Below are 16,325 nucleotides of genomic sequence, written 5' to 3' on the forward strand. Positions count from 1 at the left end.
TAAACTGTTTTACTTTGATTGGCATAGGGACTAGAACCTAATGCCTCTACATCCCACAGGAGTGTCTCTACCACTGGGCCATACAGTTGCTCAGTCTCGAGCCCCCTTAATATTGAATTATTTTATACTAAGTGGAAGAGCTTCAACAGCAGAGGGTGCTCACACTGTCCCAGGATTCCTGCTAGTCCAGTGGTTAGAACACTTACAGGGAAAATAGAAGACCTGGGTTCAAGTCCTTGTGTCTCTCAGGCAGAGAGGGGAGATTTGAACTCAGGTCTCCCATTGTCATGAATTGAAGGCTTTAGGTGCCATTAGCCCCACTCATGGGGGGAGGGATAGCTCAGTGGTTTGAGCATTGCCCTGCTAAACCCAGGGTTGTGAGTTCAATCCTTGAGGGGGCCATTTAGGGACCTGGGGCAAAAATCTGTCTGGGGATTGGTCCTGCTTTGAGCAGGGGGTTGGACTAGATGATCTCCTGAGGTCCCTTCTAACCCTGACATTCTATATGTATAGTTACTGCTACTTGTATTGTCTCAGGGCCTCAACCTGCATAATTGAAATCAAGGAGAGTTTTTTTGCCATTGACTTCAGGGGAGGAGGCTCGGATTGAGATCTGATAACTCTATGCTATGGTTTCCTGCTGTTAGTGCTCCTGTGCTCAGGAAAATAGGACTCTATACATTCTTGGTAAATAGCAAGTTTTCATCAAAGATACTTATCTCCAGCATCAATTTATCCTCTTACCTTTTTTTGACCCTGCCAGTTAATATCGGTAAGAATATTTTGTTAATGGTAGCAGCACTATGCATGAGATGCTTTCCAAACACATATGAAGATGCTTCTTAGTTTGAGGAGCTCAGAGGCTAAGCCTGGACAGAAATTAGGGAACAGCAATAAGCCATTTATATACAACTCAGCTAAGTATACTGTAAGCAGAATGGCAGAAATGGGTTTTAAGATGGACTTAAAGGTGGATGGAGTAGGGACCCTGTGGATAAGCCCGGTAGAAAGGCTGTTCTTTAACAAAAGAACAATCTCAATGAAACTGTAGAATCTTTTGAGGGAGGGGGAAGTGATGCAGCATATGATTCTATGATATCAGGTAAAATTTCCCTTTCCTTTGCTTCCTCAAAGTCAGCACAAGTCCTAAGCATCAGTTAAGTCCAAACTAAGCTGTGTTTAGTGATGCATCGTCCTTGAGGTGACTCTCTGGAGTCCCACTATGAAGAGTGAAGAAGTGTTAGGGCAGGGCTACACGAGCACTTAAGCCGATCTAACTTACGTCGCTCAGGGGTGTGAAAAAGTCATCCCCCGCCCCGAACAATGCAAGTTTTACATTGTCCACACTGGTGCTATGTTGGCAGGAGATGTTCTCCCACCAACATAGTTTCTGCTGCTCGCTGAGGTGAGGAGTGCCCTCCTATTGGCATAGCGTGTCTTCACCAGATGCGCTACAGCGGCGCAGCTGCACCAATACAGCTGTGCCCCTGTAGCACTGTAGTGTTGACTTCTTACAGAATCAATTTGCCCCATCGACCTGTCATTCCTCCAGTCAGCCACTGTACTCTGAACTCCAAACGTGGTGTTGTCTTTGCATGGAGGTTCAAGTCCCACCTCTTCAAGAAGCTCTTGCTCATATGCGCGATTGGAAGACGCGTTTATTTAAATAGAGAGTGTTCCCAAGTGTTTGCTGCAACCCACGATCCTGGCATATGTTTGAGTCAATTAACATAAGGCCTTGGGGAAAAAAATCACACAAGCAGTTATTAAAGGAAGGTGTAATTATCGACTTCAGATTAATTGAAAATGTTTGCTCTAAAAGTAGCAATTGAGCTCCACTCTGATTAATTGCTTTCTCACATATTATGAACGTTGCAAAAAGTGCTGTTCTGCAGACTGTAGAGGGAACATGTCTAATGATTCCACTGACTTTTTATAAAATAAACCCATAATTGTGCATTACTAAAATGTTCTGCAGTGCCATAATCAGATTATCGACAAACTTCCATGGGATTCCTTCATTCAAAAAGAAAATACAAGTTCTTCAGGAACTGGAAAGATTCTAAAGGGAAATCAGATGTCTAAATATTTAATTTTATGAATAATGTATGTTTTTAATTGAATGATTGTATCAGAATGATCCAACAAATTCCATAAAAATGGGTAAATATATTGTCTAAACTGTCACTTTTTAAAATAATAGACCGCTTCCACCCCATCACTTTGGATATCAGAGCAACATGGGTCAAAAGTATTTGTGAAGAAAGAAAATCTTTTATTAAACTTTCAACAGAGCAGTGCTTGCCAGAGCTACTGAGTCAACAGTCTGTGTCCAAGTTAACATCCTTACTAAAACAAGGCCCTATGCTTTGTCTATTCAAATTAGGAAATTTGTGTTTAGCAACATTTATTTGCACCTCTATTATGCCTTTCCTCCAAGGATCTCCAAGTGTTGTACAGCCATCAAGCCTCACTGCAACAAGAAAGGTTTTTATTATTAGAGCTGCTCAGAAAAAAATTGATGAAACACTTTTTTGTCAGAAATTGCCAATTTGTCAACATTGAAATGTTTACGGAGTATGATTTTGATGAACTTCCCTCAGATTCAACACAGGTTCTGGAAGCATGTGGAGGATCTGGGATCTAGGAAGACAGCCTGCCCGGTGGGCTGCTGGGGAAATTAGGTTTTCAGGGTCTGTGGCTCTGGGGTTGGGGATGCCAGAGCTTCTAGGGTCCACAGCCACCCACCTCAGAGTGAGGGACTGTAGGGCTTCTATACTTGATCAAAGGTAGTGCATGTACATCTACCCGAGCTGGAAATCAGAACTTCAATGTAGGTGCCTTTGTGCCCTTGCCTATTATGCACATGCTCAAGTTGCAGTTTGAACACATGCACTGGGTGTGCACTGAACCATACTTATGAAAGTCCAGTACCGGTGGCAATTTCTTTACAATTTCTTTGGAAGATTTTATTATATTTAGTTTTTAACATTGTTTTAGCAACATACGTGCTTTGAGTTCACATGGAATCAACGTCTAATAATAGAGTATAATTCACTGATTTCAGGAAGTAACTAAAAGATAAGTATCAATTCAAGAGAAAGCAAACAATCAACTTCTACTTTTTCTTTTCTCACAGAGCAGGCTTGCCATAAGGAAGCACTGCACCATTCTAGTTTCTGTGAGGTCTCAATGTACAAGGAAGTAACTGTTAATAATCAACACTCGCTGCAAGATCGAGAGAGAGCTGTGCTGCTGAAAAGCAGGTGTGCTTCATATTGTGTGTAACCCTCTGGGTACTGATGAAACAAATAGAAGTTTCACAGCCATGGATAATACAAGGACTCAAGACACTATTCCTCAGGTAAAAACAGAAATTGTTATTGCTTATGCAAAAGTTGCATTAGTTGTGCATAATTGAAGAGACAGCTTTGCAAAATCTGAGAACAATTTTGCATTGTGTTGGCAGGGAATTTGCAGTAGGACTGTTTAGCTTCATTGATTAGTATGTGATACGAGCCTTCACTGCTTAATATGTAATACACCTCTACCCCGATATAACGCGGTCCTCTGGAGCCAAAAAATCTCACCGTGTTATAGGTGAAACTGTGTTATATCCAAAGGTTAAAGTAAGTGGGTACGGTCAGGCTTCCCCGGCAGTGATTTAAAGCGCCCGCTGCTCCAGCCACTGCGGGGAGTCCTTTAAATCACCACCGGAGCTCCAGCAGCGGGGCTCAGGCAGCGATTTAAAGGGCCCGGGGCTCCCCTCTGCTTTATCGCGTTATATCCGAATTCATGTTATATCGGGTCACATTATATTGGGGTAGAGACTGTATGCACTAGGGGTAGTAAGTATGTAACACCTGTCACAGGACTTCTGCTTCTTTAATCTTAAAAGAGCTAAATAAGCCACTTTCTATTGCTATAAAAATAGCTGTTAAATGTAATGAACATTGTGCAAACAGAGAGAGATTCTCTACCAAATCATTTCTTTGGAGGATTCCTTGTTAATATAGAACCTGTAGGATATTTTCACTGAAGACCATATACAGAGGAAGTGGAACATATGAATCAAAGTGGTTTCTGTTGAAAGCAGATAAGCTCCCTCAGTACCAGATTCATACCTCATGTAAGCGGCTGCAACTCCACCAAAGGCAAAGAGATTTCACCACTGACACCAGGTTTGAATTATCCCATAGTGCCTGCCAGATATATATCTTTGTAGCATAACATTGGGTTCAGAAAGTGATATTATAGTTACAAGAACTTGCATGCTTAATTGGACTGGGCCCAGATTCAGATCCAGGCCATAAATGGCCAATGGAGAATTCCCCTTGTGGAGAGGGATGGGGATGGTGTATCCTTATGGGGGTTTCCTGGTTTAAAGAGCCTGCTGGGGGAGGGGATGGGTGTATCAGTAGCAGTTGGTGTGGAGTGGAGCTATACCAGCCCTCCACTGGCATAAGTTAGAGGAAGTAGCCCCTAGGCTCGGGGTAGCAAACTTTTTGGGCCGAGGACCACATCTGGGTGAGGAAATTGTATGCAGGGCAGGGGGGTTGGGGTGCGGGAAAGAGTGTGGAGTGTGTGAGGGGGTGCGGTGTGCAGGAAGGGGCTCAGGGCAAGGGATTGGGGCAGAGGAGAGGTGCGGGGTGTATGAAGGGGCTCAGGGAAGAGGGTTGAGGTGCAGGAGGGGTGTGGAGTGCAGGAGGGGGCTCAGGGCAGGGGTTCAGGAGAGGTGCGAACTGCGGGAGGGGGCTCAGGGCAGGGAGTTGGGGTGCAGGAGGGGCGTGGGGTGTGGCAGGGGGCTCAGGGCAGGGGGTTGGGGTGCAGCAGGGAGCTCAGGGGGTGGGGTGTAAGAGGGGTGCGGGGTGTACGAGGGGGCTCGGCAGGGAATTGGGGTGCAGGAGGGGTGCGAGGTGCAGGCAAGGGGCTTAGGGCAGGGAGTTGGGGGGCGTGTGCAGGAGAGGTTTGGGCTCCGGCCCAGCGCCGCTTACTTAAAGCAACTCCGGTGTGGCGGCGGCATGCACCGGGGCCAGGGCAGGCTCCCTGCATGCCTGCCCTGTTCCCAGCTGCGCACCGCTCCAGGAAGCACTGTGGCCCCTGGGGGAGCGCGGGCGGAGGGCTCCGCATGCTCTGCCCTTGCCGAGCCTCCAGGTACCTCCCCTGATGCTCCCATTGGCCACGGTTCCCCATTCCTGGCCAATGGGAGCTGCGGGGGGTGGTGCCTGGAGGCAAGGGCAATGCAAGGGCAACGCGGGGGCCACAGAGTCGTGGTGCTGGTTGCTTCTGAGAGTGGCGCAGAGCCCACGGTGCCCTGGGGCGCAATCCCGTGAGCCAGATCCAAAGCTCTGAGGGGCCGGATCCGGCCCGCGTGCCGTAGTTTGCTAGGTTGAGTCAGGGCCAGCACAGAATCAGAAATCTGTAAACAGCTCCCTGATGGCCCTGAATCCCTCCCCAGCCCCCTTGCACCAAGCAGAGCTTCGATGCTGGGGACAATTGAATCCTACTTGTGAGGCTAGTTTATCTTTCACTAGGAAACTTGAGAAGTTCCTTGGATAGGCTTACTAAAAAACAAACCACATTACACAGAATGGAGTGAAGACTCCCTTTGTTGCTCATTTGGCCCATGGGAGAGAACGAGAGGCAGACGACTAAATTCTGCCCTCAGTTACACCCACACAATATCATAAGTGTCATTGAGGGCAGAGTCTGGTCCTCAAAGCTTTTGCAGAGGGACGTGTACTTCGTCAACCAAAGGCTGAGCTATTCAGCTTTGCAGGTCTCAGTTGTTGCACACTGAGGCCTGATCTACAATAGAACATTAGGTCACTTTAACTATGTCGGTCAGGGGTGTAAAAAATCCACACTCTTGAGTGTAGCTAAGTCCCTGTGTCGACAGCACTAGGTTGATGGAAGAATTCTTCCATCAACCTAGCTACTGCCCCCCCCAGGAGGTGGCTTACCTTCACTGATCAACGTACCTCCTGTCGATGTAGGTAGTGGCTACACAGAAGCGCTACTGCAGCAGAGCTGTGCCACTGTAGTGTTTTAAGTGTAGATGAGCCCTAAGAAATAACACCTCATCTTTGGTTATATTGCATGTCCCATCTTGCACTGCTTAGTGTAACAACCTGCTGAAGCTTCATCAGGCGTCATCTAGAAAAGCTTTGACAATGATGTCAAGAAGGCGCAAATCGAATCTTAGCAACGTTCTCTGTTTTCACTGTTTGCCGTCTGTGTGGTGTTGCTCAGCACAGTATATCTATGCAGCATTATGGAGCAGTGGGAGCCAGCCTGCCAGCCCGGATCTATTGATCCGGGCTAGCAGGGCTCGTTACTAACACTCTAAAGATAGCTGTGTATAGAGCACTTCGAAGTTGCAGCTAGGGCTGGAGTTTGGGCTCCGAAGTCCAAGGAGAGGGGTGGGCTCCTGCCTGAGCGGCAACTTCAAAGAGCTGTCAGGATAGCTGTTTTTTAGAGCACTTGCCTGAGCCCTGTGAACATAGGTGCTGGAACTAGGGATGCCAAGGGTGCTGCAACATTCCCTGGCTTGAAGTGGTTTTCATTATATACAGGGTTTGCAGTTTTGTTAAATGGCTCTCAGCACCCTCACTGACCCACTATAAAAATTGTTCCAGCGCCCCTGCCTGAATCTGGACTGAGAGGTTGCTCTGGTGCTGTGCAGGCATTCCCTCAGAGGCCAGAGTAGAATCTTGTGAATCATTAACAGCATTTCTTTCAGCATCTAATATGGGAAGAGTGGAGTGGGAGGGGGGGCAGAGAGTTGATCTGCAAATACCCTGATGCTTAATACAAGTCGGGGTTTGCATGCACACATAGCTATGCAAGTGCATAAATCCCACTTGTGCACTGAGGTATGTGCATGCATAAAACAAGCCTGCAAAAATGCACAAGCCTTTTTTGTACACCTCTTTGAAAATTTGGCCCTAAACCTCCCTTAAGGCCTCACATGTAAGTGTTAACTCTACCTGTCTTGTGAGAGCTGATAGGATCACATTGCTAGGTGGTATGGTTGTAGGTCAAATATTCCCCTACTGCCTTCACACCCTGTTTTGCTTTAATTTACCACTTTAAAGTACCATATGCCCAAGGCTTCCCCACACAATTTTTGTTAGATCTTTAGTTAAAGGCCATTTCTCTTACGTGATTGTTGGGGGTGTGTGGGTTTTTTTGCTGGTCCTTTGCAAGATTGCTTAAGGTGGGTTTTTACTGTATACTTATCAAGGGATCAATTTCATTTAAATAAGGCCAAATGAATCCATATCTTAGGATATGCATATTCATGCACATGTACCTAGCCTCTGGAGTAATTCTGGTAGCTCGAAAGATGGACTATTTTCATTAGAATCCCATTCAGCATTCTGTTGTCATCCTGCTCAACTGGGACTTCTAATGACCTAGTACATGACCAGAGATGGTGATGCAGCACCGCCAACTCCTTACAGTTAACTGCTACCGAATGTCAAACAGAGCACAGGGTAGAACAATTTTTCTGCTCCCACTGGTGTTGTTCAGATTCATTAATGTTTGCAAGGCACTTTGAGATTGTTGGATGAAAGTTGCTGTTTCAGTGTGAAATGTTTTGGGTTTCCATCTGCATTTAAACACGAAACCACCTGCAGACATGATAACAAATCTACTTGCAAATGGTTTGTCATATGGTCCACCCTCAACCTCAAGATAGTGATGTTGGATTCCTTGAGCATGATTAAAAGAAAAATAATTGTGAGTGTTGCATTTCCATGCACCTGCTATCCAAATGAAGGATAAGGTAGTGAAGAAAGCCTCTGGGCAAGCTAGAGATGAAAGTACAGATTCATATTTGCTGGAATTCCTGAAGCCTCCTGTCACTGAGGCCTTTGGAGCCTTCTCGAGAGATTTGTTGTTAATGGACTGTGTTTTGTCCACAGCACTGTACAAGACCCTGAAATGTGGATCCCAATGAGCATTGCACAGGTGTCTTAGAAGGGAAATGCAGGTGGTCTAAAACTAGGAAAGGGCCAAATCAAATAGCAAGAAACTAGAAAACCCTAGTGAAATGACCCTGAGAAAGCTCATACTACTGCACTGTATGGCTATTTCTAGTTTACTTGCAGGGAAGCAGTAAAAGCATAACTAATATGCATAATTTGTGATAATGTGATTGAAATGCAAAAGCAAAATAGCAAAGAGAAAAATCTCTTCTCCTTTTCTGAAATAATAAATGAGAGAAACATTTTATTTAAGACAATTATCAATTAATAAACCAAATCCTGTCAATGTATCATTCAGAATGAACGGGTTGGCCAGAAATTCTTTCCCATCTTTCTTCTCACCCATAGTTTGGTGCATGGAAAGGGAATATTGGTAAAATAATAGAAGATATTTGAAGAGAGACCACCCCATGATTGGAATTATATTGACTCTGAATAATCAGTGACATAACTTTGTCAAAACACTTGACTGAGAGTAAAGAGATAGCACTGTGCAGGCATGTTGTGGAGTTACAATCTAGTCTTATGCCAGTAAAATGAGGCATTTGAGAGGAGAAACTGACAAGGACAGAACTAAGAATTAGTCCCCAAATTTGTCAACAGCCACAGGTCAGTTGATAATCTTAACTCCTTGGGCCTTGTCTTGACTAGAATTTAAAGGTACCATATATACTCGTTCATAAGCCGAATTTTTTTAGTAAAAAAGGGAAGCACCAGAGAAGGGGGTCGGCTTATGAACGGGTATAGAGAGGGAGAGGTGGGGCACAGCCCCTCCCCACAACAGAGGGGGCAAGGAGAGGCAGAACAGCCAGCAGAGCCAGAAGGGAAGAGGCAGAGCCAGAGTCTCTCCGCTTCTGGCCATGCTGCTCTCCCCCCAGCCTCCGAAGCAGCTGCAGCTCCGGGGCTGGCAGGCTTTGGCCATGCCGCCCGGCCTGCTGGAGCAGCTCTGGCCGGGCCAGAGACATCCTCCCTGGCCCGCCACAGGTAAGGTGGGAAGGGATGGGATGGGGAAGAGTGTGGGGGTCCCGGGCTAGGGGTGGGGCAGGGAGGGGTTATATGGGGAGGGGTCATGTGGGGAGGTCCCGGGTTAGGTGTGGGGTCATGTAGGGGGTGGTCACAGGGGTTACTCCCCTGACCCCAGCCTCTCCCTCCCCCCAAATTTACCCACCGGTTGCTGTCCTGGCCCGTCAGGATAAGCCACTGGCAGGCCGGGACATTTTGTTTATTTAGGTTTACCTCCGTGCCTGCGGACGCTCGAGGTAAACAAACCGTCTCGGCCCGCCAGCGGCTTATCCTGATGGGCTGGGAGACAAAGTTTGCCGACACCTGAATTATAGGGTTGACTTATGAATGGGTCATAAAAATTTGCCATTTTTACTTATCCATCTTGGGGGGGGGGGGCGGCTTATAAATGAATCAGCTTATGATCGAGTTATTAGAACATATGGGTAGCATATTCTAACAGGCTCTAAAACTCATGAAGACAAGGGAGTATTGACTTTAAAATATGCTAAACTAGTTGAGTTAAAGCCTAGACTTCAATTGACCAGCTTAACACATACGAAAGTCTCCATTGCCTTTTATATGTTAGAGTATGGGATCATGTTAGTTAGAATGTGTTAACTAATATGCTCCAATAACACACCCTTAAATTCCAGTTAAGGAAAACCCCTGGTATGGTTTGACCAGCTTTTCAGAGATCTGGCACCTGGCAACCAGATTCTTCCCTGATGTATATCCTTGCTTTAACAAGATAAGATAGAATGAGATGTGATTGCACACAAACTTAGAAACAGAAATACTCATACATTTCTCCAGAATAATTAGATGTCACTGCATAACAGCCTGGTCATCATTGTTTCATCACAGAAATAAGTTAACTATCATGTTAATAAGCAAATATGATAATCTTTATAGTTCTTATCACTGTGGATTATTTTAATTACTGTAATTAAAAGACACAGGGCATTATTACTTTTGTAATGAACTGATGTAGTGAAATATCAACCACTTTCTACAATATTTTTTTCAGTCCATTAAGTAGTAAAAATTGAAAGTTGCACCTGGTCTATGCAACTATATAGAGAAAATTAAAAGTGAGTTTGTTCATACCTCCTATGCGCTGTTTTGAAATCATAGGGCTGGTCTACACTAACGAGGTAAGTCGATCTAAGTTATGCTAGTTAGGTTACGTAAAATATGTAACTTAAGTCAACGTAGCTTAGATCGATTTACAGTGGTGTCTACATCGCGCTGTGTGGATGGGAGACACTCTCCTGTCAATATAGCTTCCACCTTTCGGGGAGGTGGAGTACTGAAATTGGGAGAGCGCTCTTCCATTGACTTATAGCGTCTTCACCAGACCAGCTAAATCGATGCCCGCTGCATCGATTGCAGCAGCGCCGATTTAGCCCGTAGTGAAGACAAGCCCATACAATACCCTTTAAAATATGCAGGACACATACATCTTTTTCTTATTATTTCTATTGTGGTAGTGCTTAAGGACCCAACTTTGATTTAAGCCCCATTGTACTAGGTGCTATACAAACAAACAACACAGACACAAACTGAGGACACTGTATGGTGGGACTTTCAAAAGTGCTTAGCATTGGCTTAACTCCACTCCCACTGAAATCAATGGGAGTTTTACCTTTAAACTAGTTAAAAGCCCATGATGTTGTTTGGGTGTAATTTGTAAAGGGTAAAAAAAAAAAAAAAAAAAGCCCAAAATGGCTGAGAACATAAATATTGGATGGTAACAGACCATGAATTCCAGTGATGATTGAACCTGTTGATATTCTGAACAAAAAGAGCTCTGAACCATACTTGTAACTGCTTTCATTGCTTGACACTGATTCAGACATTCCAGGCTTCAACAGTAAAACACACAAAGCCAGACTGACAATCCTGGAATCCTATACTATAGATCCAGTGGGAGCAGTTAGGCTATTGTCGAGTGTTTTTTGAAAATTCCACTTTAGTGTCTAGTTTAAAGACAATCTATTACCATTTGGTTAAACCAGACGTCATGCATGCAGCACATCCCAACAGCCTGGAAACGTACAGCAAAGTAAGAAGCTCTTTTCACCTTGAACAAACTTTCAAATGTTTGGGTTTTGTTTGATTTAAGCTTTTACCGATAGTTTGTGATTCTGAAGAAAAGCAAAGAGAATGTAAGCCCCTTTCCAACCTGTTTTAATAATGGTTTACAGGTGGAATGTGAAACAAAACTGAGTTAGCCCAGATTTCTTGGCTGAATGTTCCAACTTTGTGTGTGTGTGTGTGATAGAAACCGCTATTAAAGCGGGCTGGGAATTGGTTCACACTGGAAACCATACTGCCATGATATCCATTGTTGTCAAGATGGCAGCCTTCAGCGCTTGGCTTGGTAATGTCAATTGCAATTAAAAACTTTAAACAAGTGCTTTCACAACCCATTCACAGTGGCCTTCTGACCAGACATTTTGGTGGTTTGAGCCAAGGGGACACAGTTGTCTTTTAAGTCATGGCACTGGCTACAGAACAAAGAGATTGTAGCCGATCCCACAGCAGACTGACACTGTGAGTACTGTGGTGCACCAGCATGAACATGCCATGAATGAATAGTTCAGCACTAAAAATTCTATGGAAGCTTACCACAAAGGGTTACAACTACAGGCCATTTAGAAATAAACTCTGTCTCTAATGGCAGACACGTGAGAAACAACTGGAGCGTAATTAATCAAGGCAAAATCAAAGGCAATTGATATATCCTATCTAATTTTAAGCTTGATGTAAGCTAGTGCGACTCCAGTCAAACCCATGGATTTTCAGTTGCTGATGCCAGTGTTTGAATTTGCAGACGGCTCATCTCTCTTTCTTTTTGGAAACAATTGAACTGATATGGGGGTTGGGGAGGGAATGGCAACAGAGAGGAGTTACTCCATTCAGAGGCCACGGTAAGTTTCTATTTGAAGAAATACATGTAAAAATTACTCCTCAGTGCTCCTGGAGAGCACATCATAAAACCTCTGTGTTGGCCTAATCGCTCAAGAGCTAATAGATGACTGACACTTAATGGACATGAGCAGAAAAGTAATTAATGTGGTGATATCTAATGAGCACTTGGGAGAGTGCACCTGAGCCTTCTCACTACCCTCTTTCTCACCCTCCAGGAAGTGGAAGAATTTTTGAGGGAAGCCAATTTAATCAGAGTGCAGAGCGGGGTTGTCTGGGGTTCTGCATATCAAAATGCAATTTTTTCCCAAGAGCTTTGGGGTCCCTCCCCTGGCTCACCGTGCCCAGGCCATTTTTTATGCCATCTCAAACATGATCCAGATTGTGTGAAGTTAGGGTCTGTGAAACTTCAGCATATTCCTCCTTTGCTGCAAAGGGCTTCTCTCTCTTGCACTTGATCATAACAGTAATGTCGGGGCTGCGTAATAATCAACCAAGCACTGTCAGTTCTGAGGGAGTAGCATATGCTCCCTTGCAACAAGGGATTTTTAAAGAACATCCTTCTTTCTGGGCCTTGAGAGCTTGCTGCAGTCAAAGACTGTGTTATCTTTGTTTATCTGATTATCTGCCAGGCAGTTTTCCTAGAAGCTCCTCGTTGGAAAAAGTAATGAGACTGTCTGTCCCGCATGTTCAGTTTTTGGCCTTAATATGCAAAATAAATATGCAAAAGCTATAACAAGTAAATTGTGGGGTGTGTTTGTGTGTGTGTAACATGCACATGTGCAAATAAGTATGGCAAGCAGAGGTAACAATAGGTGCAGGCACAGAGCAAAATCAGTAAGGGATCTGTCATCCTAAGGCTTCCACTGGGATTTCCCAGTGCAGATTTATAAGGGTCTGTTTATACCAAGAAAGTGACCCAGTGGTGACAAAAGGAATCCAGGATGTTATTTCCTGGCCCTTGTTGAATTGTTGTTTCAGCAGGAGTCCACCGTGTTTTTTGGGAGTTGAAAATGGTTTGATCCTGTCTATCGAAGCGGCCAATTGTAATCAACCTTAGATGATGTCGGGCAAAGGGGCCCTTTTCCTAGTATAAGGGCTACTTTAGGGTCTGATCCTGCAAATGCTTATGCAGTTACTTAATGTGACTAGTCACATGCATAAAGTTCACTTGAATGGGACTGATTGCAAAAGTAAAGCTGTTCACATGCTTAAGTATTTGCATGATTGGGGCTTTAGAATGTAAGCTTCTCAGAGTAGGGACTGTGGGATGGATTTACAATGGAATCGATGTGCCTAAAGATGCATACGCATTTACTAAAGTGCCTAAGCAGGTTATGTGGCTATCTCCCATTGATCACACTAGGCACCTATTTTCATCTTAAGGTGTCTAAATTCCTTTGAAAATCTGGCCCTGTGTATTGCTGTCTTTTAAGTACCATGCGCCTTTATGCCACAAAAGGAAAAAATAATAATATATCCTTGGGCCTCTTCTTGCTCCTATTGAGGCCAATGGCAAAGCTTCCAGGGACTCCAGTGGGAGTGAAATATATTTTGATCAATATCTTCTATGAATAAATGTTGACAGATATTATTCAGCCAGTTGCAGAGATGGTCAAATAATGCAAAATATTATTAGACAATTTATTTGAGGAATAGAAGCATTTTGCTATTTTTGGAACAATGCTTCTATTCCTCAAATAAATTGTCTAATAATATTTTGCATTATTTGACCAGCTCCTCAAATGTTTACAGAAGACAGTGGTGCCAGTGAGGAATGTCACATCAATCATCTGTACTGATATTCATTGTCAATTAAGCTAGCTCAGAAATGGATGGGTTTCAGATATCCCCTACTCATAAAAGCCAGAAATGAATGTGTAGGGGCAAAGGGATGGATGCTCTGCACCAGATGGAGACCTGGAGTAAGTGAGTGCTATTTAACTGATAACAATGGAATTGAACCCCTATGCACCCGCTCTGAATTTGGCCATATGTCCATAAATTCACTTAAATACCATCTCTGGAAATGTCTAGGCTTCTTTGCCACAAACTAAGCCAGCTCCTTTAAAAAACATACTGAAACAAGCTCTTCTTTTTTGTTAAAGGCATAGGCTGGAACATAGAAGCTGCTACGATAAATTTCATCACAAGTCAATAACTGCACTACATCTTGGCATTTATTTTTAAGTTCGCCCACTAAACTTGTTTTGCAGAAGGCCCTGTAGCTGGAAGGCACTGAGTCAACAGGAAATGCCCTAAAGGCTTTACCTCAAAGTCACTTTATCCTGCTTTGCCAGACAAGAGCAGACCCTTTTATTGTTTCTTTAAGATTCAGTTTTGAAGCACCAGACCTTAAAACGAATGAAAGTGCAACCAGATGCTGGATATAAAGAATCAGGCTGATGTGCTCAAATAATTTTCCTTCCTGTATTTATTTCTTTTTCCAAGATTGGGATTTTCTTTTCTCTTGTAATGGCAAATTTTGAGAATCCAAGAAATAATCCAGACGTAAGGCTCCACTTTAAATTCTTATTAGTAAAATTAGAAATGTTACCCATCTTGCTATTCCCTCTCCTTTTACCAAGTGGTGGCAGCATCCCCGGTTGCTGTACAGATGCAATTGCAGGACATCCTCCTTAGGTATTAGTACCTCTTGCAGAAGTTGGTCCAATACAAGATATTCCCTCACCACCTTGTCTCAGGCAGCACTGACACTCAATCAAACTTGCACTCAGAAATTCATGGGATGGAACAATTTGTATAGTGGGAGTGCCGAGAGTCATTGAACCAAACTGTAAACCCTGTATATGATGGAAACCACTTCAAGCCAGGGGCTCTGGCAGCACCCCCAGCAGACCTAGTTCCAGCACCTGTGTGTGTAAGGGACAATATGGAAGGCAGTCATTCCTAAAGCATTGATTCTATTGAGCACCAGAAAGAGAGGGAACAAGTTCTCAGCATCAGTGCTGCCCTTTTCTGGAGGACCCTGCAGCCAGGGGTCACTTGTTTTGGTCCTCTTCCTTTGTGTAAATGAAGAGGAGAATGTTGCTCTCAGCCTATAATCAAGGCAGCAAAATCTCTCATTGATAACAATCCACACATTCCCTGCCTTAGAATTAAAGGCCTGATTTTATAGAGAATAGGATTTGGTTTCACATTGACAATGACGTTGCTCAGTGCATTGCTGGCTGGCTGTGATTTTCAGCTAATAAACTTGAAAGGGTATTTTACTGTGGGTATCCCCATCGATTGTAGTAAATTAATTGAGATCACACACATTTGACTAAACTCATTAATTAGCTGGACAGGTTCATTGCTGCACAACCCACTGTGTTTTGCATTGGTGTTGGTATGGCAAATAATCTCAAGTTCTGGATATTTTCTGAGTCAGATTGCCCCACTTTTGTTATGATCCAAATACTGTTCTGGTGAGATGGGAAATAACCTGAACACCAGACCTTGCATGGAATGTCCCTAAGGGGAACTAGAGTCGGTTACCCTTTGCATTTTGCCTGTGGGTACATAGCAAATGCCCATTGTTTATAACTAAATGAATGTTACAGATTAGAGATGAAAAAAGTTATAGGTCACTTAGTCCATTTTATTCCCAGATTGTTTCATAGCTGTCTATATTTTCTATTGCTTTGTTCAATCTAATTTTACATCACTTCAAGTAAAAGGACTAAACTTCTCTTCAGCGTATCCATATAAGGTCTGGAAAGATTCAAGTAAAACTTATCCTGATGTGGATAGCTGGCTCAAAGCTTTCCATAACACTTAAGGCCCTGTGTGGGGCTGCACTAGGGTGAGGGGAGAATGACGGAAAATCCTGCAAGAGGTCATCTAGGGCTATCCATGCCAGCTGCCCAGAGAAAGCAAGGGATCACACAACCCACCATTACAAAGATCCTTTATCACCATACCCAAGTAGTATATAAGCACATTATCCACCATTCCAACCTGTAGGCAGAAGTACTGGATACATAATGAGTTCCTGCACCCTTTCCTCAATTGTGAGACTGGATTTTACTTTAAAATCACCCAAAGTCTTTAGACACATTAATAATAAATATCTAGCTTTTATATAGCACTTTTCAGTAGTACATCTCAAAGCAGTTCACAAACTTTTAATGTAGTTACCCTCACAAAACTCCTGTGAGGTACAGAAGAATGATCATCACCCCCATTTTTATAGATGAGGAACAGGGTGGTTAAGTGACTTGCCCAAAGTCACGCAGGAAGTCTGTTGCAGAGCAAGGGAATTGAATGCAGGTGTCCCAAGTCCTATGCTATGGCTCTAACCACCGGATCATCCTTCAGGTAGACGATGTAGTGAACAAGCAACCTTGACCTGGCAGTAGCAGGCATATGTTATTAATGGAATTATTATTT

General features: G+C 43.8%; 1 protein-coding gene across 2 annotated transcripts in view; it reads left to right on the forward strand.

Moving 5' to 3' along the window:
• Window positions 1–3,156: 3,156 nt before the first annotated feature.
• Window positions 3,157–16,325, forward strand: part of LOC117886293 (formin-I-like) — a 58,556-nt gene continuing 45,387 nt past the window's right edge. The window contains exon 1 of one of the 2 annotated variants that reach the window (XM_034787977.1): window positions 3,157–3,364. In XM_034787977.1, coding sequence (XP_034643868.1) covers window positions 3,329–3,364 — 36 coding nt within the window. In that variant the 5' untranslated portion in view covers window positions 3,157–3,328. The remainder of the gene's footprint in view (window positions 3,365–16,325) is intronic. The other variant, XM_034787976.1, reaches the window with a different exon arrangement.

The sequence above is a fragment of the Trachemys scripta genome, chromosome 12 (assembly GCF_013100865.1).
Source record: "Trachemys scripta elegans isolate TJP31775 chromosome 12, CAS_Tse_1.0, whole genome shotgun sequence".
NCBI lineage: Eukaryota > Metazoa > Chordata > Testudines > Emydidae > Trachemys > Trachemys scripta.